Source organism: Phyllostomus hastatus, unplaced genomic scaffold (genome assembly GCF_019186645.2).
Source record: "Phyllostomus hastatus isolate PE091 unplaced genomic scaffold, TTU_PhHast_1.1 phas_contig_196, whole genome shotgun sequence".
Classification (NCBI taxonomy): domain Eukaryota; kingdom Metazoa; phylum Chordata; class Mammalia; order Chiroptera; family Phyllostomidae; genus Phyllostomus; species Phyllostomus hastatus.
The window spans coordinates 12197817-12225503 of NW_025333709.1; the positions used below are offsets into that span (position 1 = coordinate 12197817).

The 27687-nt window shown below is 47.5% G+C and overlaps 1 protein-coding gene across 2 annotated transcripts in view; it reads right to left on the reverse strand.

Annotated features, from left to right (window-relative positions):
- The window catches only part of ADGRA3 (adhesion G protein-coupled receptor A3), a 106306-nt gene extending 79746 nt beyond the window's left edge, over positions 1-26560 (reverse strand). For both annotated transcript variants that reach the window (XM_045834602.1, XM_045834601.1), the window contains exon 1: positions 26006-26560. In XM_045834602.1, coding sequence (XP_045690558.1) covers positions 26006-26292 — 287 coding nt within the window. In that variant the 5' untranslated portion in view covers positions 26293-26560. The remainder of the gene's footprint in view (positions 1-26005) is intronic.
- Between the last annotated feature and the right edge of the window lie 1127 nt (positions 26561-27687).

Here is a 27687-nt window from a genome sequence, read left to right on the forward strand (position 1 = left end):
GAGGCAACTGTTCTGCTTCTCTTTCTCCCCCACCCCCCTCTTTAAAATCAGTAAGCATAGCCTCAGGTGAGGATTAAAAAAAAAACCTAAACAAGAAACAAAGCACTAAGTTTTCAAATATACAAAGAGCTCTCTAAAACATCCCCAACAGAAAACCTCACAAAGGCCACGAACAGAGAGTTCAGTGAGAGTAAACACTGATGGATCATAATCACATGAGGGGATATACAATTCCAATCATGAGAGAAATGGAAATTAAAGCTAAAACAAGACACCATAAATCAAGTGGGGTGGGTGAAAAAAGTACACTCCATTTTTTTCCCAGAGGGAAACAGCTGCTCGTATTTCGCTATAAATCAGTACAATCACTACGGAGGGTAAAACTACAAATGCATATATGAGTACAATACTTGATCCACTAATTCCCCTTTTGAAAATACATCCAAAAATTTTACTTGACTCACGTGGTATGTGCTAAATGTTGCGAGATTGATTCTGTATTTACATAACAAAACCATTCACTACGCTAGCGGTTGTTAAAGCTGATGAGTGGGTACTGAGGTTGGTTCCGGGAACATGGACTTGGTGAACATCGTCAGCACCGTGGGAAGCCAAGCAGATGGGGGGGCTGCAGACCTGGGGAGCAGAGGCTCCCAGGTATTCACACAGGAAGATCAGTGACAGACTGAGGGTGGAAAGCCCTGCCCTTAAATAGTAAAACAGTAAAAGTTTCCACCCCTTGACATTTATAATTTGCTCCGGTAATGCAAACTGTAGTGCTACAGTTTGATTCTGTGTATTATATTGATCACGCAGACTAACAGCTGTTATTGCTACATCTTTATGAAGTACAAGAAAAATGGACAATACAGCTAGGCTATGCTTTTGAGTCACTAACCTCAACGGGCAGAGAGACTAAACCTTTAGAACGCCCTGAGATCAGCTAAAATCAGGAATGCTAACTCCTCAAAAGCAAAGATTTTAGCACTTGGCTTCATTTATCCGCTAATGAAAACTGGGTCCTCCACAAATCTTCCGACTTCTATAATCCAGGGGCAGCCAAACCCAATACTCACCTCTTCTCCTGACACACCCTGGGGCTCTAAGCATGGTTTTCATGTCTTTAAATGGTTAAAAGAAAATTTTAAAAACAATATTTTATGATGCGTGAAAAGTGTGTGAAGTTGAAATCTGAATGTTCTGGAAGTTTCCCTGGAACACATACGAAGTGTGGTGGCTCTCACGCTATGACTGCATTGAGAAGCACTGACAGGTTGGCTGGCCAGCAGAGCCCCAAATATTTACGATCCGGCCCTTCGTAGGCAAACAATCTGTCAGCTCCTGTTTTAGCACACCCTGTCCCAGTTTATCCTCTGTTTTCAGGCAAACGAAAATCAAGTGTTGATTTCTAAATTAATTCTTCCTGGCTGGAAGGAATAAGCGAGTGTCTCCAGGATTCCAGAACTCCCCATCAATCCGAGTAATCTTTATGTCAAAACCACATTCAACGCCACCTGCCATTGGCAATGGCATACATCTTGTCCTCGGTACTGTTAGTTTGGTCACCAGTATGTCTTCCCCTTAATGGCATCATTCATTCATTCATTCATACATTCATTCCTTCAGGCAGAAAAAATTCTGGGCGGCATGTTTTAGTTCTCGATGTTAAAAAGTGTTTTGCCCTCACTCTGTCACATCGTCTTGTTTTAACAGCACCACTTATCATCGGAAATAACTCTTGTCAGGTATTTGTGTATCTACCATGTTTCCCATGTCAACCATGTCAACGTCAAACCGGTGAAGCATAGACACCTTGACCATCACCGCAACCCCAGAAAGAAGGACATAATGGTGAACGTCTGAGGGACGCCACAGTGCAGCCACCCTTCTTTATGAGGATATACTACTCCATCACGCCTCACAAGAACCCAGCGGTATGTTGTTTTACCAAAACAACAGCAACAAAAATTTGCAAGTTAAAGTAACTTGCTCAGGTTCACACACAGGCGAAGTGGCAGAGTTCAAGTAACCGTTGCAGCTGTAGAGTGTGCCCCGCTCAGATCCCCCCGCAGCTGTCCAGAAGGTCTGTCTCAGTTTGCAGGCAGACGCCACTCACTTTGCAGGCGATGCCAGCCAAGGACGGAGCACGGCAGTGGTAAGAGGCTCTCCATGCGAGGCCAGTAAAGACTCCCGGATGGGCAATCTATACCACAGCTTCCTGCTGGGCTGGCCAAGACCCTCTTGTAGCTGCACTGCACCATCTTACCCAGCGGTCCTTCTTCCTTCTTTCCTTTCAGACATGCCAGACCTGCATCCCAGTTCGAAGGCTCCCCATGCCCACTTCTGCCTCATCCCCTCTTGTTTTTCAGTTCTCTCTCCAGGAAAAATGCTGTCCTTCTAACCTCACCCTGGCACGTGCTTCCCGGAGGATCCCCTGACAAGATGCTGACAATATCTCTTCAGTAAATGCGTGAAATAAAAATATGGCTGGGTGTAAGGTTCCACGCATGGTCAAAGATCCCCCCTAAGGAATTAATGCAAAATCTACAATGTCCTGGCACCCAGAGGGGGAGATGAGAAGCACAAATATCAGCCACCTCTCATTCTTTCTTCTAAGGCATAGGAAAATTGGGGGGGGGGGGGGGGGGAAGGAATCAAAAATTGTACCAGAGTTTGTCTAGCTTTCTTTTTTTAATATTGTAATGAGAGCATTCTAAGATACTTCCTCTACATTTAACCCTCCTAAAATTAGTACCCTCTTAGCACTGACATCAAAAGAAATTTCCAGCTGCTAGGAGAAAGAAAGTTATGAATTTAGCCGTGGTTGTCTATGTTGGCACAGACGCAAGCTGTGGTTGAATTTTAAGTCAGGATCCCTAATTATGGCTTAATGTTTATACATTAAGGTTTCATATGACACAGCTCTGACATAAAAAGTTGTGTAACAGAAGACTGCGCATTATATGGCAGCGGCATAATGAAAGGTAGCAGAAACGTTAAATCCCTCAGAATTTAACATTTAGGAGAGGCTGGCAGGATTCATTCATGTGCCGTGGAGAATTATCACTCAAGCAGCTCCCTTCTCTCAGGTGCCAGTTAATTTATAAGGGAAGCCGTTAAACCTCCGGGGATGCACGGTTAGCTTGAATTTGGAAAAAAATAAAATAAAATAAAATAAAAGCTTGTTAAGTTAACCGAGTAAACAGTACAAACAAAACCATGTCTTCACAGATACCCAAATTATATTATCAAGACTAAAGTCCTGGCCAGGAAGCTCAATTGGTTACAACATCCTCCTGATACACCAAGGTTGCGGGTTCGATCCCCCATCAGGCACACACAAGAGTCAACCAATGAAAGCATAATTAAGTGGAACAAAAATTGGTGTTTTTGTCCCAAATTGATACATTTAAAAAATTTAAAAGATATTATCAAGACTAAAGGTGTAAAAAAAAAAAGTCAAAGGCACTTATAAAACGCTCAGCAGGTTATGACGTATGCATCTTACTGCCAAATGACTTAAAACATATTCATCATATACTCACACGCAGAAAAGCAACCGATAAAGCAAAGGCATAAAATGATAGTAACAGCAAAATCTATACAGACCTTCTAACTTATTATCCTGATTCTTTTAACCTTCACCTAAGTTTAATATTATTTTCCAATAAACAATGGGAACACCCTTGTGTTAAAATGATACCATGTGTTAACAAGAATGGTCAAGGGACTCAGAAGAACTCTAAATGAGAAGGCTGGGTGTCCACTTAAGTACTGAAGAACCGGTATGCCATGGTGTGGGGGAAAAAAATAAACACGTTTAGGAAAGCCAGCTCATAAACGTTCTGTCTCTCATCTCCCTAGATGACAAGTTATTTGCAAATAGGCATCTGATCTTCAATGGCATCTTAGAATCAAAGAAATAATGGGCCTCCTTTTCCTTCTCCATCTGCTTCTTAGTTGGGTCCTTGTCTCCTAGACCCATTTTCCACATCTTCTCATTCTTCTTCATAATTCTCAGCTTAAACCTGTTGCTTTGCATTTTGAAAGACATCTCGGCTCAATTTTCCAGACCACTTTTCCTGAGACCTAAGCAGGTCCCGTTTCACTCTTGATTCCACCTCCTGCACCAGCCAGAGCTTCCTTAACCTCACCACCTCCGGGGACCTTCTCAGGCCGCCTCCTGCTCTCCTCACCGTTCCTTTCCCACGGGCGGTCTCGCTTTCCTGCCTGCTCCCTTGGATCTGAGACTGGGAATTGCAACTTCCCCGTCTTAACTTTTCCCTGCGCATTCTGCTGACTTCCTCCCAAATGTCTGATGACCCTTGGCTGCTTGCTCACTCTTACGAATGGGGTCTGGATTGGTGGGGATCCCCAAAACAAGCAGAGATTTGTTTTTGTTTTAGTTTTTTTTTTTTTTAATTCCCTCTCCAGGGACAGAGGAAGGAGGAGGGAGGGAGGAAACGAAGGAGGGAAAGAAAGCACTGATTTTGTTGCTCTTCACATCCAAGCGTTCATTGGGTTGCTGCTTGTATGAGACCTGACCTGCGGGGGGTTGAACGAACGAACAACTTCGGTGTTTCAGGGCAACGCTCTAACCAACTGAGCTGCCCCAGCAGGGCACAGCAGAGGGTTTCTTTAGCACACCGGAGAATAACAGTAAATGCGCAGGAAAAGGAGGTAGAACTGAAGTGTGTTTATTTCAAGGCTCAGAAGTCACCTCTCCTTGGAAGGCAGGGACACAAAGGAAACCTGGGGTCCCCTACGACTTCTCCTTCCAGCTGCAAGCCCCCACCAGTACTCTGCCTTGGCGAATCTCCCAGTTTACTGAAAACTAAGCTGAACGGCTTTCTCGCACAGGCAAACCGCGCCACCGAGCCAAACTCACTGAAAGCAGAGTAAGAGCAGCTGCTTCAGGCTTATTAATTCGGGGCCGAGCGCTCACCTTACCCAACTTTTGTTGCCACTCCCTATAGATTCATTCTTGGAAATCTTCCAGGATCCCGTTAGGAAAATTCATCTTTCTCACTATTCCCGCTTATCGTCTCTACTGGGCTGTAAGTTCCTGGGCTGTGCAATGTCACCATCAATCTGGCCCCATATGTTTTATTTATTCCACAACGGCCTCGATGCTTCGGGACCCCTGGAGCACCTTTCCCATTTTCCAGCCCCGTTAGTTATGGGTCTGCTCATATTTTTACGGGGTTTTCTTCTTCTGTCATTTTCAGCAGAATGTTGGAAGGAAAGGAGAAAAAGTAAACAAACACGGTTCAATGTATATCCACTTAGGGAGGCTGTAAAGGGGTCTTTTCCTAAAAAAAAAAAAAAAAAAAAAAAAGAGGACTATTTCCTCTTCAACTGCCTTTCTGGATGCTAAATGCTTTGGAGGCAGGCTTGGTTTCTAGCCCAGCCCTTCCCCTTCGTGCAGGTTGGCTAAAGTTTTCCTGTATGAATTTTACCAAAACCTCAGCTCCCTTTCACGTGACAGAATGATGACTGTTAATCACAAGGTGCCTGTTAAAACAGAACACTTCGTATGTCGACCAAAGGTGGAGCCCCAGGTTCCCTGCACACATCGGGTGACACCCATTCTTGAGAGCCGCTGGCATCCTGGTCCAACATCCGACTGCCAAGTGCGAAGCAAGGGTGGCAGATGCTGGGCCTGCGGGAGGAAGGTGAGGTTCTGTGCCCCGACCCGGCAACTTGAACCCCTTTTCTGTGTGGTGTCACTTTCCAGCCTCTGCTCCGTTCCAATAACCACTGAGCGAGTGTGAGAGACAGAGGCAGAGAGGGGGTTCCAGATTATAAAGGACCTGAGCGTGAGTCTTGACTCCAGGATCTGGCTTCATGACTTCGGACAAGTTCCTTAACCTCTCGATCACTTAGTGACTCATCTGTAAGACACCCTGGGCGTTGCTGAGAGAAAATATGGGCCTTTTGTGAAGAGGGTACGCAGCACAGCACCTCAAGCACAAGCTGGAGCATTCCAAGCCCCTGGACAACATCACACCCAGAAAACGGTGCAGCCGAGACCTCTACGGATCCACTGAGCTGGGTCTGCTGGTGACCAACCACCCCCCACCACTCACAAGAGCTACCTTCTCACAAGATCAACAGCGTCTGCTCCACCAACCCAACTGCTAGCTCACTGTGGTGAGGTTCATGAATACTGTTCCTAGGCTTTTTTTTCCTATTTTTAACACACTGTTACAATAAATAAAACTACCTCAAACCTGTAACTTCACAGGCACTGTTTAAAATATGCATTTTAAAACTGAGACCACGTAAGTAACAGTACCAGTGGTCTCCATGACACACTAGGACAGCGGCGCACACGTGTAACGTTGGGAAGCACTACTATTTTCAGAAACAAATGAGTCACAGGGCAGGAGAGTTCAGGCACAGGACCTGTTACCGACGGCCGGACCAACGGCATTCAGAAAACACTACCTGCCAGCTCCAACCCCCTTCTCAGAAATCCAGCGTGGACGCTACCACGCTGCATTGAAGACACTCAAATTTACCTGAGCAATTCTCAAACTGATGTGACCCATAAACTGTTTAATGCTATAATAATGCTACAGCCTGCCAAGCCCACTCTGCGGAGAGCTGCGCCGCATGTGTGCGCGAAGCTGCGGCTGTGGGTCGGGACGCCGGGCGGGGGATCCAGCGCCGCCACTCACGCCACTCACGTCACACACTACCAAGCGAGCCGCTCTCCCACCTTCGTGTCGCGATCCGCAAATGGGGGGACCGTGCTGATTTGTTTAGAGCCCGGCCCGGCACACTCTGGCTGCAAACTGTTGTTATCAATAAAGTTGTATTGGCACACAGCCATGTTCACTCATTCATAAACTGGGTTATGGCTGAGTTAAGTAGCTGCACACCCAAAAGACTTACTATGGAGGCCTTTACAGAAACAGTGTGCCCACGCCTGGTGGAGAACACGGGTTCTCAACTCTGGTTGCAAACCTAAATCATTTTAGGAGCTTAAAAAAAAAAAAAAACAAAGCCTGCCCCCCACCAATGACCGTAAGTCAAAATTACAGGGCACAGGGATCCGACATCACTTAAGGTCCCAGGGGGGCTCTGCCGTTCCTGTGTCACCGGCCTGCGGGGCGGAGAGCAGCACAGCGCCCCCCGCCGGTCACTCACATGTTCACTCTGTTCCCAGCGCACGGAGGGCTCTGCCCTGTGAAGACGCCACGGGAGGCAAAGCGACCCGTGACCACCTCCAGGGACAGAGAAATGAGGGAGCGACCCAAAGCCGGCCTGTGATGACACGGAACTGTCAGAGGGGACATAGATAATACCAACACTGCACAAAAACAGAGAGAGAAAATTAGCACAACCTAAGGGGATGCGATAAGGACATAAAAATTAACATTTTGGAAAGCAGGTCTTGACTTTTAAAACTCAGAAGATAAAATGAAGACAGTGATTACTGAGAAGCAAATCATGAAGAAACCAAGAGTACACATAAATAACGGGACTTCCAAGGGGGCAAAAATGGCTACAATAAAAGAAGTCAAAGGAAATGCCATTGCGGAAAGCGGAACAGAGGTTCCGAAGAGCTGCGGCCGGTGAGGGGGTGGGGATGCACATTTTGAGGGTGCGGGGTTCACGTTGGGGATGATGATGGAGTCTTTGGGTGTAGGGAGTGATGAGGGGCACGCGCACTGCGAGTGTCTTCAATGCCACTGAACTGTACACTGACAGTCACAATAGCAAATGTACATGCCTTTTTACCACAATAAAAAACTAATGTCTAATAACGAAATGTACAGAAGCCAAAAAAAGGAAAGGAATGTCTCCAGTTTAAAGGCAGACTTGTAAAAAGTAACCATGTGCCAGGCACCCAAGAATACTGTAGTAAAATTTCTAAACTCCAAGCCCTGGCTGGCATAGCTCAGTGGATTGAGCGCGGGCTGCGAACCAAAGTGTCGCAGGTTCGATTCCCAGTCAGGGTACATGCCTGGGTTGCAGGCCATGGCCCCCAGCAACCGCACATTGATGTTTCTCTCTCTCTCTTTCTCCCTCCCTTCCCTCTCTAATAATAAATAAATAAAATCTTTTAAAAAAATTTCTAAACTCCATGATAAAGAAAAAGATCCTCTATGTTTCCAAACAGATATGAGAACATGGGTGCTTTTATCATTCGATTTTAATATACAGGGTGGGGCAAAACTAGGTTCACAGTTGTCGGTATGGAAAATATGATACATAATAATACAACAAATAAACTCAGTGTTTCATGGACTCACAACTGTAAACCTGCTTTTCCTCACCCTGCATTTTCTGCAGATTTGGTGAATCAGGGGACATTTCAGTACACTCCACCTGCTTTCTTGAAGCTGTCTGCAACAGTACTTCTAACCTCTATCTCCGGAAAGTGAACAATTATTTAAAATGAGACAGCAAGTCAAAGATATCAACAACTAACATACTACTGGAGGGTCACGACATAATTCATCATCAGAAAGACACCTGAGAATAAAAGGAGAGGCCATTAACATGCAGAGTAAGAGCACAGGTGCCAGCCTGGGCCTGTGGCCACCCTTAACCCCTGAAATGGTTCACTAAGCAACCTCTCAGGTTTGCAGGCTTTTCTATTAAATACCTGGCATTTTTTTAAGGTCTGTTATTCTTATAATTATTTCAGATTCTTTATTCAGCAGTTTCATAAGTAAAAAGGAAAAAATCTATTTTTCCGCTTTAGCTTTAAACTGTACATGTACATGTAATTAAACGGCATTCGGGTGGTTAAGAAAAACTAAAGGGTTTTTATGCCCTACTAGATATCTTTCAAAACTGCCTAAAAATGAAAAGCTGTTTATTAAATAATACTTCATCTACTCTTATGAACAAAGCAGCTCCCAGAGAACAGGGAGCCCATTTTTCAATGTGTGCACACATCATAAATAACACGAGATGCTTGATATTTATGGATGCAATAAAAGCAAATTTATTCGGCATTTAAATGAATGGAGAATTTTCTACTGAGACCATACTGAGGTTCTTCTAGGACCTTTGATTTTGAAACCGAAATGCATAATGGACCAACTACTCGTTGACTGAGAATATACCTGAGCACCTACTGTGTGCTGGGAGTGACACTAAGGATACAAAAACAGACAGGAAGGACTAACAGCACACGGGCTTCCAAGCGCCAGGTGCTACCAGAGGGATGCAGAACTGATCCAGAGTAAACAGAGTTCCAATGTTGCTGAACAGCGCAAGGATTAGGGAAAATGTTTCTGAACTTTGTTTAAAAACAAAAAGTTGAAATGCAAAAGGCAGACAGGAAGGGAAAAATTCTTTTCAACAGAGATAACCCCACGAGAGTCCGTATGAGTCTTCTATTGCTATTAACAAACTGCCATAAACTGAGTGCTTCACATCAACACTACGTCCTGGCTCCCAGTCCCGCAGGCCAGAGGTCCAGGCACCGAGTGGGCGGGTCCTCAGCCTGGGGAGCGGCTGCAGAGAACTGGTCACTGCCGGTGGGGGCATGCTCCTCAGCTAACAGGAGCGGAGGGAAGATGGAAGTGTTGTGCATCACTTATGAAGAATTCTTGTCAGAGTCTCACTGGAATCGGAACTGTGAAAAGTGGGTCCTCATAATTTTAATTTATTTGCACTTCCCACTGTGAATTTGTGTTCCCTTCCTAGGCTGGTCTGGAATGTCCGCGGACTCTGGAGTCCAACTGCTGCGGGGCAGGGAGGGGTCAAAATCCTGACTCCAACACTTACTGCCTGGGTGGCCTCAGGGGACTGATGAGCTTCTACCCCCTACTCCCTCAGGCACAAAAGAGGGACGTGACTAATAATGACCTCATTAGGGAACTATGAGAATTAACTAATGCAAGACTTGAAACACTTCAGATAGGATCTCCCACACTCTGCAAACACTACCTGTTACTACTGGCCCATATTTCTAATGGGCCCGAGTTTTCCTACTAATTTGTAGGAGTTCCTAGTATATGGGGACCAGCATTTTCCTCCAACGCAATCTCCCAGAGATCTGTAAGCAGCCGGTCAAATGCCGGGAGCCACTCTCTACTAGAAGATACTCGGGGAGCACATTTTGGAAACTATCGCTGAGGAATGAAATCAATTATTTTTACAAGGATAGAACTTACTACTACGTATAGAATCTAAATAATTCTAATGGTAAGAAATCTCTTGAAACCGTATACTTAGGTGGCTGAGCCACTACTTTAAAGTGGCTGGTGTGGTTCAGTGGACTGAGCGCAGGCCTGCAGCCCTAAAAGTCGCCGGTTCAACTCCAGGTCAGGGCACATGGCTGCATTGCAGGCCAGGTCCCCAGTTAGGGGTGTGCGAGAGGCAAATGATTGATGTTTCTCATATTGATGTTTCTCTTCCTCTCTCCCTTCCCTTCTCTCTGAAAATAATGAAATAAAATCAGCTGGTGAAACTCTCAGTGCAAAATCCTGGTACATATAAAAGGTCATTAACAGAGTTTGGGGCTTCCAGGGCCACTGGCAAACAATGACACGTGCACCACCTTCTTGTCCCATGCCCCATCACTCATTATTCAGTCCCAACACTTTCCTGGCTGATGAGCTCACACGACATTCCTGGTGGCCACTCCCACCTCAGCCATGCAGGCCTTCAGGAAATCTATTTGCCACACTGGTTCTACTACAGGAGTGATGTCACAGCCAACTAGGACCCCAATCGGACCTTGACCAGGACCTGACCTGTTCACCACAGGGAGGGAGTCAGGGGTAGAGAGCCGACAGGGAACCACTGTGAGACAGAATCAGCCAGAACACTGGTGTTGAAGGGTACACACTAAATAGGCGATGATACCGGCAATGCAGGGCGGGGAGGGGGTGTGGGGGGAGGGGGGAGGGGATGCAGGCAAGAAAAATTGCCGTGGGACATAGAATCTGCAAGATGTCCACAAAGTCTGGAAATAAAAGGAAAAAGAATTATGTGTGTAGAAAGTCACGAAGGGTGTCTTCGCACCAAAAAAAAAAAAAAAAAAAGTATTTCCAAACACCATGGACACACTGTACATTCTTTTCATACTCAGAAATTCCGATAAGCAGGCTGGTCAACTCTGTGAGCTGGGGGTTAAAAATCCATGTTCCTATGAATATATGTTCTAAAAATCTGTTCCAGAGGAAGAAAGAGGGATATGCAAAGAGACAACTAGAGTTCAGAGGCTAAAATAGCTCTTCAAGTGTTCAGATCTGCAAGACAAGAACGCAGGGACAAAAAAAAAAAAAGAAAAATCCAGTTACCAGGAGCAGAGCGCAGGGCCCCCAGCCGGGAGGGACTAGCCCGAGGCACGGAGGGCAGGTGGCTGCAGGAGAATGCGGGCCATTAGGATAAGCCTGGTGAGAAAGGCGGGTGGGGCTCAGGACCCACCCAGGCCACAGACCCCACGCCCGTCTCTGCTCTCCCGAGAAGGCAGCCCCTGCGCTGACTTGCAGCCACAGTGCAACGGCCAGTGTCCAGTAACACGCCCCGTGCTTCATTCAAGGAGTCTGTGAAGCCTGTGGATTCTTTAAAAATACCGCAGTTATCTTATCAGGTCTAGTTTGGTTTTGTGGGATATGTAAAATCATAGAATATCAGCAAAGAGATCTTAAGATTATCTCATTTAAGCCCTGGCTGGCATAGCTCAGTGGATTGAGCTCGGGCTGTGAACCAAAGTGTCGCGGGTTTGATTCCCAGTCAGGGTACATGCCTGGGTTGCAGGCCACGGCCCCCAGCAACCGCACATTGATGTTTCTCTCTCTATCTCCCTCCCTTCCCTCTCTAAAAATAAATAAATAAAATCTTTAAAAAAAAGATTATCTCATTTAAAACTTCACTTTCACTATTCAGGAAGTGAGGGCTGGATCAAGTGTGATTCCCTGCAGGTCACAGTTCTGCTGGCTGCCAAAGCCAGCCTGAGGCCCCGCCCCCATCTAGTCTCACAGCTGTTTCCCCGGTACCCTCCCTTCCGATCACCTTATCACGTGAGGGGCAGGAAGGCCAGTTCTCTGCTCACCCAGCACCACTGTGACAGGTGGACCTGAACCCTCCCTAAGACCAGAGAGAGGTAGGGCTTCTTTTCACTCCAGATGAAGATCTAACCAAAATGCAACTACCCTCCCGATGATGTTTTACTTCTTTCATCTTCACCTGGCATCCAGGTTTGAGATCCGGTCATTTATTACTTCAGGAAAAGATTTTCCTTCTCAAGGATACAAAGAAGAAGAGGACTGATTATTTAATAATTAATAATACTATACTGCAGACAGATCTAAGTGTGACTGTCCCTGGTCATTCCCAGGGCCACTTGACGATGGGAAAATGGGATGTTAAAATTCTTGCCTTCAACAGTGAGTTACCAGGACAGCAAATGCACTAGGTGAAAATCCTCAGTGACCCTGTCTTCCCACCAGGCAGCCACCTTGAAAGAAATGGTTCAGTGTAGACAAGTCCCCTTTATTTTTTCTTCTACAAAGACTCAGCCCCAACTCGGCTGCCACAGTGAGCATTCAGGTTGTCTGTGACCTTACGGCTATAACGACAGTAAGAGTTACAGGCCAAGAGGTCACCATCCTGGGTCAGAAGCCTTCAAAGCGTACAGTCTGGGAGGATCGATTTACCTGTTCACACTCAGATGGCACACCTGTAAAATGGGGGCAGTACCGACCTCATGAAGTTGTTTCAACAACTGTGATGCTGCATCTGGCACAGTACCGGACAAATGTCTGAATGCTGACTGTTGTTAGAACATTTAAATCAAGTAAGGGTGCTTGTATATAAAGTTCTGAAGGCTACAAAGTTCTATGGACACCTTAGGTTTCCTTCCTCATAGTAGTTCAAGATGCTTATGAGATCCATTTTAGGAGAAAGTCAAACTAACATGGGAAAGATACACGTTTATAAATATGTGTGTATGTGTGTGTGTTGTGTGTACATATACACACTATATATACACACACATATACATATACATAATGTATATGTGTGTGTATATATATATATATCTCCTCACCCAAGGACATTTTTTTCATTGCTTGTTTGAGACAGAGAGGAAGGGAGAGAAACATCAATGCAAGAAAGACACATCGTGATTGGTTGTCTCCCATACACACCCAGAGTGGGACTGAACCCACAACCTAAGTATGTGCCCTGACTGGGAATTGAACCCACAACACTTCAACCATAAGCCACTTGGGCTAGGACAGAACGACACACTTTTTAACTGTGTAACTCAATCATGGTCCCATTAAGGTCACATCAAAACTAGAAACCGCCGGTCAATCAAGTTAATCCCATCAGAAAGCTAAGAAGTCTTTTCTGAAATATTCTCTTAAAAGAAAACCTTGAGAAGAAGACTAGGATCTTTAGATTTTCTTTACTATCCTGCAGCATCCCAACAGAAAAATAAATGCATCACTGGAAAGTAAACTTGGAATAAAATGCAAGTACAAGGCTTACATACTTTCATAAACTAGCTGTACATCAAAGAAATTTACAAAGAACAAGAGAGACGCTGAGTGAAGCGTGTTATGCTCACCTCCCAGAAATACTTTTCCAGGACAAAGGGAGCCTGCCAGCCCCGAGGGAACGCCCAGGGCTCCCTGCACTTCCCTTTACTTTTAGAAGCGGCCACCATCCACTCCCCCTTGGGACACAGTAAGACAGAGCAGAAGGTCTCCATAGCGCCCCCTCCTGTCTTTGCTGCATGCAGTAGCACACAGCCACAGCACTCCTGAAATTTAAAAGGTCTTATAATCGCTAAGCTGGGAAAGGATGGACACACTAACACAAAGCCCGGAGAACACCAAAGTGGAATCTAAAAAACAAAGTAAGCGAACAAGCAAAACAGAAACAGACGCAGAGACACAGAGAACAAACTCGCGGCTGCCTGCAGGGAGCGGGGTGAGGGGACCGAGTGAACAAGGTGAAGGGACTGAAAAGTACAGTTTGGCAGCCACAAAACAGTCACGGGGACGTAACGTGCAGCACAGGGAATATAGTCGATAATACGGTAATAACTACGTGTGGTGCAGGTAGGTGCCAGACTTACTGGGGAGATCACTACGTAAACATAAATATGTAACTACTACGCTGTACACCTGACACCGGTACAAAATAGTACTGAATGCCAGCTGTAATTGAAAAATAAAGAAGAAAAAATAAATTAAAAATAAAACTGCAAATAGTCATTAAAGGAAAAAGGAAAGAGCCCTGGCTGGTGTGTCTTAGTGGTTGAATGCCAGCCTGCGAATCAAAGGGTCACTGGTTCGATTCTCAGTCAGGGCACATGCCTGGGTTGCGATCCAGGTCCCCGGTGGGGGATGTATAAGAGGCAACCACCGATTGATGTTTCTCTCCCTCTCCTTCTCTTTCCCTTCCCCTCTCTAAAAACTAAGTAAATAAAATCTTAAAAGAAAAAGGAGAGAAAGTCTGACAAAGTTTTCACAGTCACAGACAGTTCCCATCTGTGGTTGCTTCTAGCTAAGCTGATGGACAAGTCTTCCGACTTCATCCCTGAGAGAAGGACAGCAAAGAACCCTGAAAAACCAGGTCCCAGTAGAACAGTGAACCAGAGTTCCTTAAGAAGGCAATCAACACGACTGGGTGACACCCATTCTCAAGAGCCTCCCCTCAAAGAGCGGGGCCGCATGTCCAGGGTCTGTCCTGGCAGAGAGGCCATGCAGTCAGGCCAGCCCTCTCCTGGTAAGAGCTGCTGAGCCCAAACTACATAAACGGCCGAAGTGCAATAATTGAGTGCGTGTGACTGCAGATATAGTGACCATCAGCTAAAGGGCCAGAAGAGGACACAGGCAGTGGTGAATGAGAGGTGTTTGAATCCAGGCTGACAGTGGGCAGCATTGCGTCAAAGCTAACAGGTAAGGAAGTGAACACGGACTCAAGCTACTTTTCAAGAAGTTTAACTATAAAGTCTGGAGAGTAACCACCCCAATAAGGTGCTACAATACAAGGGAGTATTTCAGGGAGGAGAGGTTTTTTAACAGGGAAAAACAGGGTACAACTATGTATGCCAAGGAGAAACATCACAAACAAGGGGGAAAGTTTAAAATGTAGGAAAGATAAGAGATACTTTTTCAAAAAGTAAAAGAAAATGGGATCAAGAAAACAGGAAAAAAATAAATGTATCTGGGTAAGAAACAGACACTTTTCACTATCAAATGAAGAGTGGGAGTTTAAGCCTTGACCTTGTAGGTTGAGTCTTCTGCTTTGAAGAGACTCAGGCTTATCCAGGACAGATAGAGTCGTCCTCTGTTAAAAATAATGGAAAATTCTTCTCCTAGTCTTATTTGAAGAGGGGTGGGCACGGGGTAAAGTGAGAAAACGGGACTTCTTTACACAAAGACTTCCTGAGTGCGTATGTGCCATATGCAGGGGACACAGAGATAAATTATCACCATCAAGCATTCACAATCTGGTGAGTGAGTGAGCACTGTAAATAAACAACTTCCAACAGGGTGACAGCTGCAGTAACGCAAGCAGACACCAGGTAGGAAGGGTCACAAGGAATGAAGAGTCAGCCTGGCACTGGAGTCCTGGCCAAACAGGGAGAGTTTTAAACGCTTGGTCTGGTTTAGAGCAAACAAACACCAGGCAGGTTAAAAAGAGGATCAATCTAATAGGAAGCACGTCTGTCACAAACATAGTCCTGGAGAGGAACACTCCACCACTGGAGGGGCAAGTCAGTTTCTCCTTGCCTCTTTCATGCAAAAAGAGTTGGGAAAAATTGCACCATAAAAACAAAGAATGCTTTTAAGTCTTATCTTGATGGGAAGTGAATCAATTTAATTAGACTAAGATTCAAACAGGCTTAAAGAAAGAAACGTTTAACAATTGCATTTAAAAAAATCTGTATTACTGTTATGTTACACCTCTCAGTCCACTCGAAGTGACTTTCCGTTGAATCTAAGGTGGGCTTAGACCCAACTGTCACCCAGTGCAATTTACAAGCTGCTTTCCAGCTGGCCACAAGGTGAGGCCACCACAGAAGTGTCTGTTGAATGCCTGTCACCATTCTGGGTGCTATAATTGCAGGTGGGTGCAAAATAAAGGCTCTGACCTCACAGAACTGACAGTCTGGATGAAGCCACGTCACATGTTTGGAAGCTTGTTTTCCATTTCAGACATGTCTTCATAAAGGAGTGAATTTAATTCAGAATCACCTACTGTTCCATATGCCCTGTGGTGGGGGGACGAGGGGTGAGGAGGCATTGGGGAGCTTAGATGACCCCAGGGAGCCTCTTCTCCCCAGCCTCTGTAGGGAGCCACGTTAGCCTGCAAGAACAATTCTTGACTAGGTGGGAGCAGCACTTACAAAACAGAGCTACCAATGTGTTCTTATGATGTAATAACAATGCTAAAGCAAAGACTGTGCAGGTGATGGACAATTCAGCATTCTTTGTAGGGGTCATACAATTAAATTCCACAGACCTGCCACCCCCCCGCCCCCCACCCATTACTCGGGAACTACAGATTTCCAATACACACTACTATTCACAAACACTATATTATTCAAATTTGAGAAGGCACAATATGGGAAGAAGACAGCAAAAGATGTCGGCTTGTAGTTTTATTTAAATTAAGAACTAAGAATGTAAGTCATCTGAACTGATAATGAGCTAAAAACAACTAGCAAACGCCGCATCCACCAGCTGATGCAGGCTCAAAGACTGGCAAGTAAGTCATGTGCCCCATAGAGGGAACCTCTTGTGTGGTCTGCCCAGCTCGCCTGTCGATCTTCGAGTCAAGAACACGACAAGGACGCCCACAGGGCCGCCTTCTTAGTTCTTACCAAAGCAGCAAGGAAACAATGAAAAAAAAAATACACTTTAGGATGATGAGTTGTCTCTAAAAATCTCAAGAGTGTCAAGTGAGGGGGGAAAAAAGATTTTAGAAACCCAGTTTACAGAAAAGATTGCCAAATACAAATGACCCTTTTGTAAATACATCAAAATATGTTAATCGCTTAGAGTTGGAATGCAAATTAAAATATGCTCTTTCTATTTATCAGACTCGGAAAGGCTGAAAAAAAAAATTTCCCAGGAAAAGTACATCCTTGGAACACTGGGCCTCTCATTGTCTCTCTACACTATTTTATGATTTCGTATTAAGAGTGCATTTTTACCAGGTAATGGGTCTCAGTTGTAAATCTAAAATGAAAGACGGAAGCCACACGAAGGCTGGATTTTACGTGGTCTGCAGCCGGCTCCCCAAGGATGGGCGCCTCCCCCCCCCCCCCCCATGCTGGTTTGGCCAAACGCTGGCTGCCGGTAGGCCCTTCCGGTTAATTCACTCAGCACCACACCACGTTTAACCCCAGGAGCTGATATTAAATCCAGTTTCAGCATGTCACTCCCCACTTCACAAAGAGCCGCTTTTCCTGTCTCCTACAAACAAGAGCCAAAGCTAAAGCACTCAGCTCTGTCCTAAAAATGCCTCTTGACTGTGATCCTTCTTTGTTCCATCCACTTGGAGCCGCCTGTCCCTCCCTCCCAGGTGAGGCAGCTGCCCCCAGTGTGTTCCCCTGCTGTTCCTTCTATCCTCTTCGGGCTGCGTCTGATGACCCCTGGTGATGATGGTGAACCCTTCAGGTCGCTGGGCTGCCAAACAACAGCTTCTCCACCCAGGGGGCATCAGAATCATCTGCAGCGCTCTGAAAAAAAGACCAACTTCCAGGCCCCGTCCTTAAACAATGAAATGAGAGCATGAGGTTGGGGGTCCAGGCATCTGAACTCCTAACACTAGACTGAAAACCCCCACAGCAAATTCACCAACCAGCTTACGGGGTTAGAGGTAATCCCTATACTGTTATGTGTGTCTACGAGGGTTTTTTTGTTTGTTTGCTGCTTACTCCCTTCACCTTCTTTGCTCAGCCAGCTCTTTGCCGGGCCCATGGACAGGAGCGGGAAGCAATGAGGGTCACTGAATAAAAAGGTCTATGGGTCCCTTCAGCAAGCTTGTTCCTAACCAGTCTTTGTGAATTTCCCTTTAGAAATCCAGTGCCTTTACTCATTTCTAAAAACCCACCAGTTACTCGCCTATCTCTTGCTGTCTTAGCAGAGGACAATGGAGGAAGATGCAAGTTAAATCTCATCAAAAAGAGCCAGGTGGCCCTGGCTGGTGCTGCTCAGTGGACTGAGCACCGGTCTGCAAACCAAAAGGTTGCCTGTTAGATTCTCAGTCAGGGCACAAGCTTGAGATGTGGGCCAGGTCCCCCGTTGGGGGTGTGAGCAAGGCAACTGATCGTGTTTCTCTCCCTTTCTTTCCCCCCCACTTCCCCTCTCTTAAAAATAAATAAATAAAATCTTAAAGGAAAAAAAGAGCCGGATGGTCAAGTCTAACCTGAGAGACGCCCGACGGATATTATATAGCCAGGAGGCAAGAGGCAGAGTTCCTGAAAGTGATACTAGCACACAAGACGAGGATAAAACTGGTTTAATAACCACCCTCCGCCACAAAGAGTCACGCCCAGAGACGACAAGTCACAGAAGCTCACCCGAGTCTACAACAGGCAGAGCAGGCAGTAGTAATGATTTGCAGGATGAACGCAAATGCAAGCAGTTTCAAAACCTAGGGTATGAATTAGGAAGCACACCCCTGGAGAAGAGTCAATGTCAAAAGTGCGCTCTGGTCTGTGGACAGCCCCTCCCACGTGAGGAGGGCAGATTCCAACCCGGGCTTGTGGCTGCAGACAGAGGAAGAGCAGACCAGGGTGTTGCGTGGGGGAGGAAGTTGTTCTGGACTCTTCTTATACCGATCTCCCTTAAACCTCCCATTGTTCCCTGGACAGGAAGGCTTCCCTGGACAGGAAGGCTCGGAGCACCAGCACGCTTCCCTGGGTGAAAAGCTCCTTCCCTGCAAGGGGTCCACCGTGGTCCTGAAAGTGGCCGAGACACACCTGTGCCTCCTGTGAGGTGCCTGCTCTGTCTCTGTCCCGCCCCACGCCAACAACAGGCAGGAGAGTCCCTTATCAGACATGCAAAATTTCTAAACCATTTCATTACGGAAGAAGCAGCAAGCTTGGGAGATACACTGCTTGCTTTATTAACACTCCCTCTTCAGACTAAAACTGCCTGCATTGGAACCATACCTAAACCACTAAAAGGATGCGAAGTTTCAAAATAAATGGAGCCGGGCCACAAAAACTCACGGAGCACGTCTGCACCTCCAGCTTCCTGGTCTTCGCAAAAACCGAGGGAATGAGGTGCCACAAGGTAAAGAATTCTGTATCCTAATTTTTGTGTGTTTGAGAAAAGTGTTCACACATTAAATAACTAGGGGTGTTCTCTGGCCTTTCAAGATTCCTCCGCCACAGGAACAAGCCGACAGAGAAAACAAGCACCTCCGGAGAAGCAGCTGAGTGGGGGAAAGGGTCGCTGAATACTCTTCAAGAAAACATTGCTGTGTCCTTCCCTGAGTTCCTGTGTTTTGCCACGGATAAGGCACATATTTTTGCCCAAATTTTTGAGCGAAAAATAAGGGTGCATGTTATACATGGGTACGGCCTGAAAGACCGTGTATCTGTTCTTGGGTTTTGTCATTATTTGTCACATAAAGTTTCTTGTACCACAATACGTTCAAAACTAAATGCTGACATGCCTTTATAATGCAACAGACAAGTATCTAACTATAAACAAATAACTGAATTAAAAAATTAAAAGTTTTCCCCCCTGAAAGTCTGGGCCAAAAACACAGGTTGCGCATTATACACGGGAGCACATTATACACGGGAAAATGTGGGTCCTTTGAAGAGTGTTTACTTCTGTTTCTTTGCGTTTTGTTTGCTTTGTTTTTAACCATCTTTACAGACTCCTCCTGGAAACAGAAGCTGTACCCAGACTGGGGCAACACTTTCCAAGTGTTCCCGTGTCCATTTGCCTCTGGTGTTTGGATTGCTGGGCCGCTGCCAAACCCACCGACTTCTCCCAGACGTTCCCGGTGCCGGTGCCGGAGGGCTGCGAGCAGGCAAGAAGCAACAGGATCCCGAGGCGGAGTCATGCAAACTTTCTCATCCCCATCGGAAAAACTTAGCGCTTGCATTCATCGCCCAAATGCCCGAGTGTGCCCAAAATTCCGCGCCGTTTCTGAGCAACTGGCTGGCGTCCTGTCTCCTGGGTGTGCTTAGCACACACATAAGATCACGTGGGTCACACGTAACGGTGAGTAGAGTTAATACACCCATTTTAGAATCGGGGACCCCACGGCTACAAACTGCTGACCTAAACTCAATAAACCAAGTTCTCCTTTGCCATGGTGGGGCAGAAACTGGAATCTGTATCCTTCCAGCCCTCCACCTGTCCTGCACTCCCACCACACGGCCGGCCACATCTTCGTTAGCATTACGCCTGTCAATCAAGATCAAGTTCATTGCCACACGTACTGCAGGCACCTACTAAGATAGGCCTCACAGTCCTTCCCTCCCAGGGGATGGGTGTTACGGATGGAACGTCAGCATCACAGAAGGAACGCAAGGGCACAGAGGAAAAGCCCTGCCTGGGTTCAGAGGAGCAAAGGATCAAAACTCCGGAAGAGCGACAGAAGCGTTCACAGCAGTTGAGTTGGATGGTGAAGGACCCAGAATTTTCTGGAGCAGGGACTCGAGGCAAGAATGGCCAAAGCAGCCAAGGTGCATATGATACAAAGGACACACTCTGCTCAGGGACAATGAGGCACACTCTGGTTAAGCAGAGAATCTGTGGCTAAGCCTCATCCTTCAGTGAGAGAAGCACCCCCAAGCCCCTAGCACTCGGCACTACTATGTAATAGGACCTCAATCGATGTGCAGGGGAGAAATAATATTTTGTGCTGACTGTTGGAAATAAGGGAAATAAGGCTACAGAGGTATGTAAGACCTTCAGACTTTGAGTTCACATATAGAAACCTTACCCTTGACCATGGGAAGAAACTCTGGTCACAGCACCTTGCCGGGCTATTCGTGAAAATCACCTTGCTCCTCTCTCCCTCTGTTACATTCACCTGGCAAAGCCGCAGCCTGGCTGATCCCAACGATTCGCCCCCTCGGCTGAATGTAGCTGGAGGGAAATACCTGGGTGACTGCCTCCCTTTGAATCTGACCTCACGCCAAAAGTGGTCACATCACCACCCTGCTGACATTTCTGCAATCCCAAGATGCTCGTTGTCCCACTTTCCAAAAGGACCGCTCCACTGTTCTTTTGCCACCTACCAGCCCCCTCCCTGCCTCCCCCAGCCTTCGCGGCTCTGAGAAAGTAACAGCCATGGCACAGGAACTCCCTCTTCCCCATAGCTGCACTCCCCTGGCCCTCCTGCCCACCTGCCCGCCTGCCTTTCCGTTCCTGCTCACCACCCGCCCTCCTATCATGGGGGATGAAATGTCCCTGCTGTCCCCAAAAGCCCAACCCTCCAAGTGCACCAGCTCCCGGCCCATCTCACCTCCCGTCCTCCACTCCTTCCTCTCCTGCAGTACTGCCAACTGTACTCAGAATTCATACGTGCTGCAACACTCGCTCTTTCCGAAGAAACCTGCTTCTTCCATCACAGCAAACTTCGTCCTCCCCCAGGTGCTAGGACCATCATCCTCATCCCATTCTCCCTTCAAGCCACCCCAACCTGCCTTCTCTGGCCTCCGGTTCGTGACTACTACACATGGCGGGCACCAGGGCTCCAGGATGTCAACCCTGGTGGTCAGCTCCTTGGTCTACGTGTTCTTGATCTCTCAACATCTCTTACGTGGGGTGCTCATCCCTGTCTTCACACTTGAACTTCTCTTAGCTTTTATGACCAGATTTACTCAGGTGGCTCCCCACCTTGCCAGCGGCTCCTTCTTAGGGCCCTGCCCTGCCCCGCTGTGCTTCTGCTGGCGCCACCTGCTCCTCCCTGCCACACACTTGCCCCAAAGGGATCTTACCCAGAGGCAGGTTTTAAATACCACGTATGCCCACTGGCTCCGGAAGCCATCTGCCCTCTGCCCACTTCAGTGGGGCCAGCCAGTCACCAGCCCTCACTGTGACCCGGGACTGCCCTCCCCCCAACCCAATCCCAGAGCCCCCACCCTCCAGCCCAGCTCCAGGCCTCCCTCCAGGAAAACAAACCACCTTTCAGGGCCTTCCGAACCCCACTGGTCTCTCCCCTTGCCAGGCCTCCTAAAACATTTAAACAGGCAGCAGCGGTACGGGATTTATTGCTTCGTGACGGGCATTCCGTAGTTGTTCCCTCAATGCCTTCTGCTTTGGTGGAAATCCACTCCCCCCAACTCGGTTGCTTCTGAACAATGCAAGCATTCCTCTTCGTGTGCCCAGCATGCAGCCGGACACACCGGTGATGTCCAGTTATCAGGGTGGATAGCAAACACACAGTAACATTTTATAAAGCAAAAACCAAAACTCACGCAGTGTTTTTAGTCTGTCAAACAGTCTGAGAAAAATCCGGACTTTGTCCCTAGGTTACCTGACAAATCATAAATAACAACAACAACAACAACAACAACAAAAAGTGTGTCTAGAACCACCATGTAGCATGGTGAGGAAAACACCCACGTTTGGAAAAGCAAGGGCTAAATTTGTAACATTTTCTGTCACTGAAGTCCTCACAAGGTTTAAAACTTAAGCTACTGAGCAGCGTTTCACACAAAACATGGAAATTTAAATTGTTTACTGCATGCCTAACAAAAACATTCAATGTGGTTAAGTTTTTACTCAATGTGTGTGCAAAGCTCATCAATGCGATTTAATCCTGTAACCCAAAAGGCTGCAGGAGATGCAGGGACAAGTGCGGTCACGCCAAGAATTCCTGCTAGACCTCTCCTTCCTCGTGGCTCTGGAAGGGAGAGCTGCTCGTGAAGACGGCCGAACAGCCTGAGCTTCAGGCTATGTTTCAGTCCAGTTCATCCACCATGTAGAATTAGCCTTTCTTCATTGTTAAAAATAAGAATAACAAATCCTATCCCATCCTTTGCCATCCTCTCAATCCCCAGCTGGCCACACCTAAGAGATTAAAACTCAAACCGGAGCACCTGCCTGTTCTCCAGCTGGTCCCTACAGCCGGCCCTCTCACCACTCTGGCCAGTGGTCACTTGCCATTGACATTGCAGCAACATCCACTGCCCAGCCTTGCGAGCCACACTGCCCTCCTCCACGCAGGCGGGCATGCTGGGGTCCCCACCTTCCACCCCCCTCATTTCTTTCCCCTCACCATTTCCTTCACAATCACCTTTCTCAACCTTCTTACGTTGGATCAGGATCCTCCAATCCTCGATCCCACCAACTGCGCCCCAAGGAGGTCTGGGATGTCTTGCTCTAGGTTCCCTTGTGCTACACATGCACCCCAATATTAGAGCATTGACCATGTTCTGAGACTTATCCATGAATCTTTCTCCCCAAACATCTCCCCAAGTTCCTGGTGAAGAAAGACCATGTTTATAATTACATTCAGCACTGGCTTGAATAGTATATACCAAAGAGTATGTCCAAGTCCTAACTTCTGGTATGTTTGAAAGTGACCTTATTTTATTTGGAAAGAGTCATCGCAGATGTAATTAAGTTACGAATCACGAGATGGGATCATCTGGGACTTAGGGTGGACCCGAAATTCAATAACTGGTTGTCCTTGTAAGAGAAAGGAGAGCATTTCAGACAGAGAGAGGGAAGAAGGCCACGTGAACACAGAGGCAGCTGATCTGCTACCGTCCGAGGAGGTCAGAAGCTGACAGATGCAAGGGTCCCCCTAGGACTTTGGCAAGGATCGTGGCCCCGCTGACACCTCGATTTCAGACTTCAGACCTCCAGAACTGGGAGAGAAGAAAAGTATGTTCAGCTACCGGTTTGTGCGAATTTGCCACAGCTCAAAGAAACTAACACCTCGTCCAAACCTCAACATGCTTGCCGCCTGCTACCTACGGAACCACTCAACAGAAACTGTGTTGAGCTCAGAAGAAAAAGGAGGGCAATGGGGAGAAAGAGGGGGAGCGCTGGAGCTGCAGGGCAAGAATCTGGGGCGTGAACCTCCCACTGTTCACTCACTGTGACAACTTGGGCAAGTCCGTTACCGACAGGGACCCTCCGATTCATTCCCTTGTGAGAAGGAAGGAACTGGCCCAGAAGACCCTCTGCTAGCTCTGAGACACCTTGGACCAACCTCATCCAGAACATCAGCTCTATTTGATCCTGAAATAAATGACAAGTTCCTGCCATTAATTAAATACATTTTATTAATTTTGATTTCATCTAAAGAACTTCAAGGTGCAAAAAAAAATTGGTACCAATGACATTTTAAAGGCACTTACTTTTAGTGAGCACATGAGAATTTCAGTAAAATAGCCTAATTGATAATATGCTGAAAAGCGATTTTCTACATTATCTTTTTTCTTTCTACAAAGCAAAATCAACAATTTACAAGTAGTTGATCAATCCAGCTGGAACTGCTGATGTTTCAGAAAAACTCGGCCTAAACTTGAATCAACTTAAGTGCCACTGACCCAGAACCCAAAAGGCAGAGGCTAATTTCTACAGAGTAGCATGGGGGGTGGGGGGGTTAGGGGGGTGCATCTCCAACACAGGGGTTTCTTCCAGTTGGCTCAAGACTGAAATGAAGGTCCATACCCTGAATTTCCACTTCAAAGAATCTAGCCAAGAATAAATAAATACAGCTGTTGCCACTACCAAATGGTCAAGTGTTGGTTGGTAAAGGAGTCAAACAAAACAAAAACTATTTTACCCATTTTTATCCCTCCATAAACAGAAACACACACACACACACACACACACACACACACACACTTTCCAGTGTGAAATCTCCAAATTCAAACAAACGGAAATGAAGTGCAAAGGTGTTAGTAATGAGATTTACTTATCATACCCAATATCCTGCTTAATTTGGGTTAGATTAAAAACCATAATTTCAGTTTTTCATGGTTTCATTATTTCAGTTTTTCATAATTTCAGTAATTTCACACTGCTCCCCTGGCCTTCATGTTTTTATAGTATAGTGGCAGGCTTGGTGTTTTTTGTTTGTTTTGTTTTGTTTTGTTTTAAGAAAACCAACCAAAACAACATGGGGGATGGGGAGCCCAGGGACTCACATTTCATTTCAATAAAAGATCCATTAGGAAACCCTTGAGAGCTTTTCCAAACTAATTCACGGTTCAGAAAATAAAATCAAGAGTCACGGGGGCCGGCTGTCCAGCTGGAATGCGCAGAACCACCCTTGCAAAACTGGACCGTGGATCTCGGCACACACTGAGTTATGAGACCAAAAACTTTTTCCTTCCAGGTGGCAACTCCATCCGAAAACCAATCCCTCGAACTGGAAGGCTCACAAACCCACAGTGTTCAATTCCAAAGTTCTCGGCTTTTAAATCTGAGCGCTCACACACGAAAACGGAGCTGGCAAGTGCTAGGCTTCATCTCAAATATGTTTCCAGCCCTTCGTAACAACTCAATTTTAAACGGTGCTCTTTAACTGTAATAACATGAAGATAGCAAAAGGCAAATCAATAATCTAGGGGCTGGGAGAATCACACAAAGGGACATTCTGAGTTCGGTGTTGTTTTGTTATTGTTTTGATAGGCTGCTAACGAGCATCTGAGTGTAACTTAACGTGCACAGAGTTAAGAGCAGGCACTTGGAATGAAGTGCAGTTCTGTGGAAGCCCGAGCGCTGGATGAATGAGCTGTAATTCTGCCAACTGTGCATGTTTACTCGCATCCTCACGTGGCACCGAGCCTCGACAGAAGCGCTACTCCCAGACCGCGCAGGGCTCACTGGGGAACCGAAAACTTTTACTTTGCAAACGAGCAGAGCCAGAAGGCAGCTCGAAGGCAGATTCACTTGCCTTCCTCCAAATGCGCCCAAGCCAAGCCCTCCACCCAGCAGCACCCTTGCCTGAAGCTTCATTCACACAAAGGCGCACGGTGCCGGCACGACCCTCTCCAAAGTTTGCGTAGAGAGCCGTGGCGCGATCAGAAAGCACCGGAGGGAGAGTCCCGGGAGCGAGGGTTACTCACAGGGTGACCGTGCGGTTGGGCAGTGTGTCCGGGGGCAGGACCTGCGCGAGCTCCAGACTGCTGCATACCACCTTGCCCTCCGTGGCACCCACCGCCCTGCCCGCGGCTCGGGGCCGCCCGTCCTGCTTGCAACCCGGGGGCAGTGCCAGTGCGCCGCGGCCACCTCCCAGCAGCACCAGCAGCGCCAGCGGCAGGAGCATGGGTGGCGGAGGCTGCTGCGGGCGACCCCTACGGCGCCGGGGTGGCTCCATGCTGCGGGCCGGGGCCTGCGGGCCGAGCGGCGGCATGCCGGCCTAGCGGGCCGGCCCGGCGCCCGGGTTGGCGGGGACGAGGCGCGGGCCCGGTGGTGCCCGGAGCCTCATGGCGGCGGGAGGACGCGCCCTCCTCGGCGCCGGCATGTTCCTTTGTCCGCTGCTGCCGCGCTCGGCCACTGGGGAGCCGCAGGGTCACGGAAGCGTGGGTCCCAGCGCCGCTGTACAGCCCAGCGGTATCGCTGCTTCCTCCAACGTAGCCGCCTCCAACCCCGGCTGCAGCCCGCGGCGCCCCTCCCCACCCACCTCCTCCTTCGCCACCGCCTCCGCCCGGTCTCCTCCCCTCCTAGCGCAACCCGCCGCCTGCGGCTCCAGGAAGGAGGTGCGCGCTCCCAGACCTGCCCTCCCCTCCTGCCCTGGGGCCCGACCCCCGGCCTCGGCCTCAGGCCTCGGCCTCCGGGCCGGAGTTGTGGGGGCCACGAGGGATTATGGTAGCTCGTGTAAAGGACAGGAGAAAGTTCTAGTCCAAACTCCAGCCGGAGTGGCCCTCACACACACACCCCCTCCTTCGGTGCAGCCTTCCAGACAAAGCCGCCCTGTGCGGCCCTGGGGGCCGCCTGGAAATCTGCGGGAGGAGCCAGGACCTGGCCTGAGTGAGGGAGCAGGATAGTACTGAGTTTCCTGGGAGAAAGGAGAAGAAAGGCAAGTGTCCCAAACCAACTGTCTTGAAAGTGATCGCCTTCCCATCTCACACCCCAGGAAGGGATTTCAAGCTTTTTCAGGCCACACCTAAGTAGTCTCATTTGTCTAAAATACACAACATCTAGGAGCAGTTTTCTCACCAGAAAAGGGGACTCAGACACCTTTCTGACCTTCAGCAGCTCTGGCTTTGGTCCCTGCAGAGGATGCGCTGGGGCTTCCCTGAACCAACAGTCTTTTGAAAGAAGAAATTTCCCTGTGACATCCAATGTATAACTAGTTAGAGCAATAGTGAGCAAACTATTGCTCACCAAGAAAAGCCAGATGGATTGATTACATACTCCTCTGTGTAAGGCTGCCTGTCCCTGCCTTAAGGTTTGCAAGACCAGAGCTTGCATACCCTATGTTTAAATATTTACAAGGAGTATATTAAGCTAACAAGTAAACAAGATATTCTAATCTCCTGCCTTAAGAAACATACATTAGTAACAACCTGTAAGACCAGGCCTGTGTACAGAGCTCTCAGATACCTTGAAGTTCTACCCTGTAACGTGGGAGGAGACAGCCACCCCCACACCGCCAGTCCTTGGCTTACACACTTCCAACTCCTTTGCTTCCTGTGCCAGTCCCATTCGTGAACAAGAGAGGCTTTCTGCATGCGTGGACACCCAGCCCACTCAACCAAGCCCTGTCTACACCCCTCGGCCACCCCTTGGGTCGAGGAGTGCACAG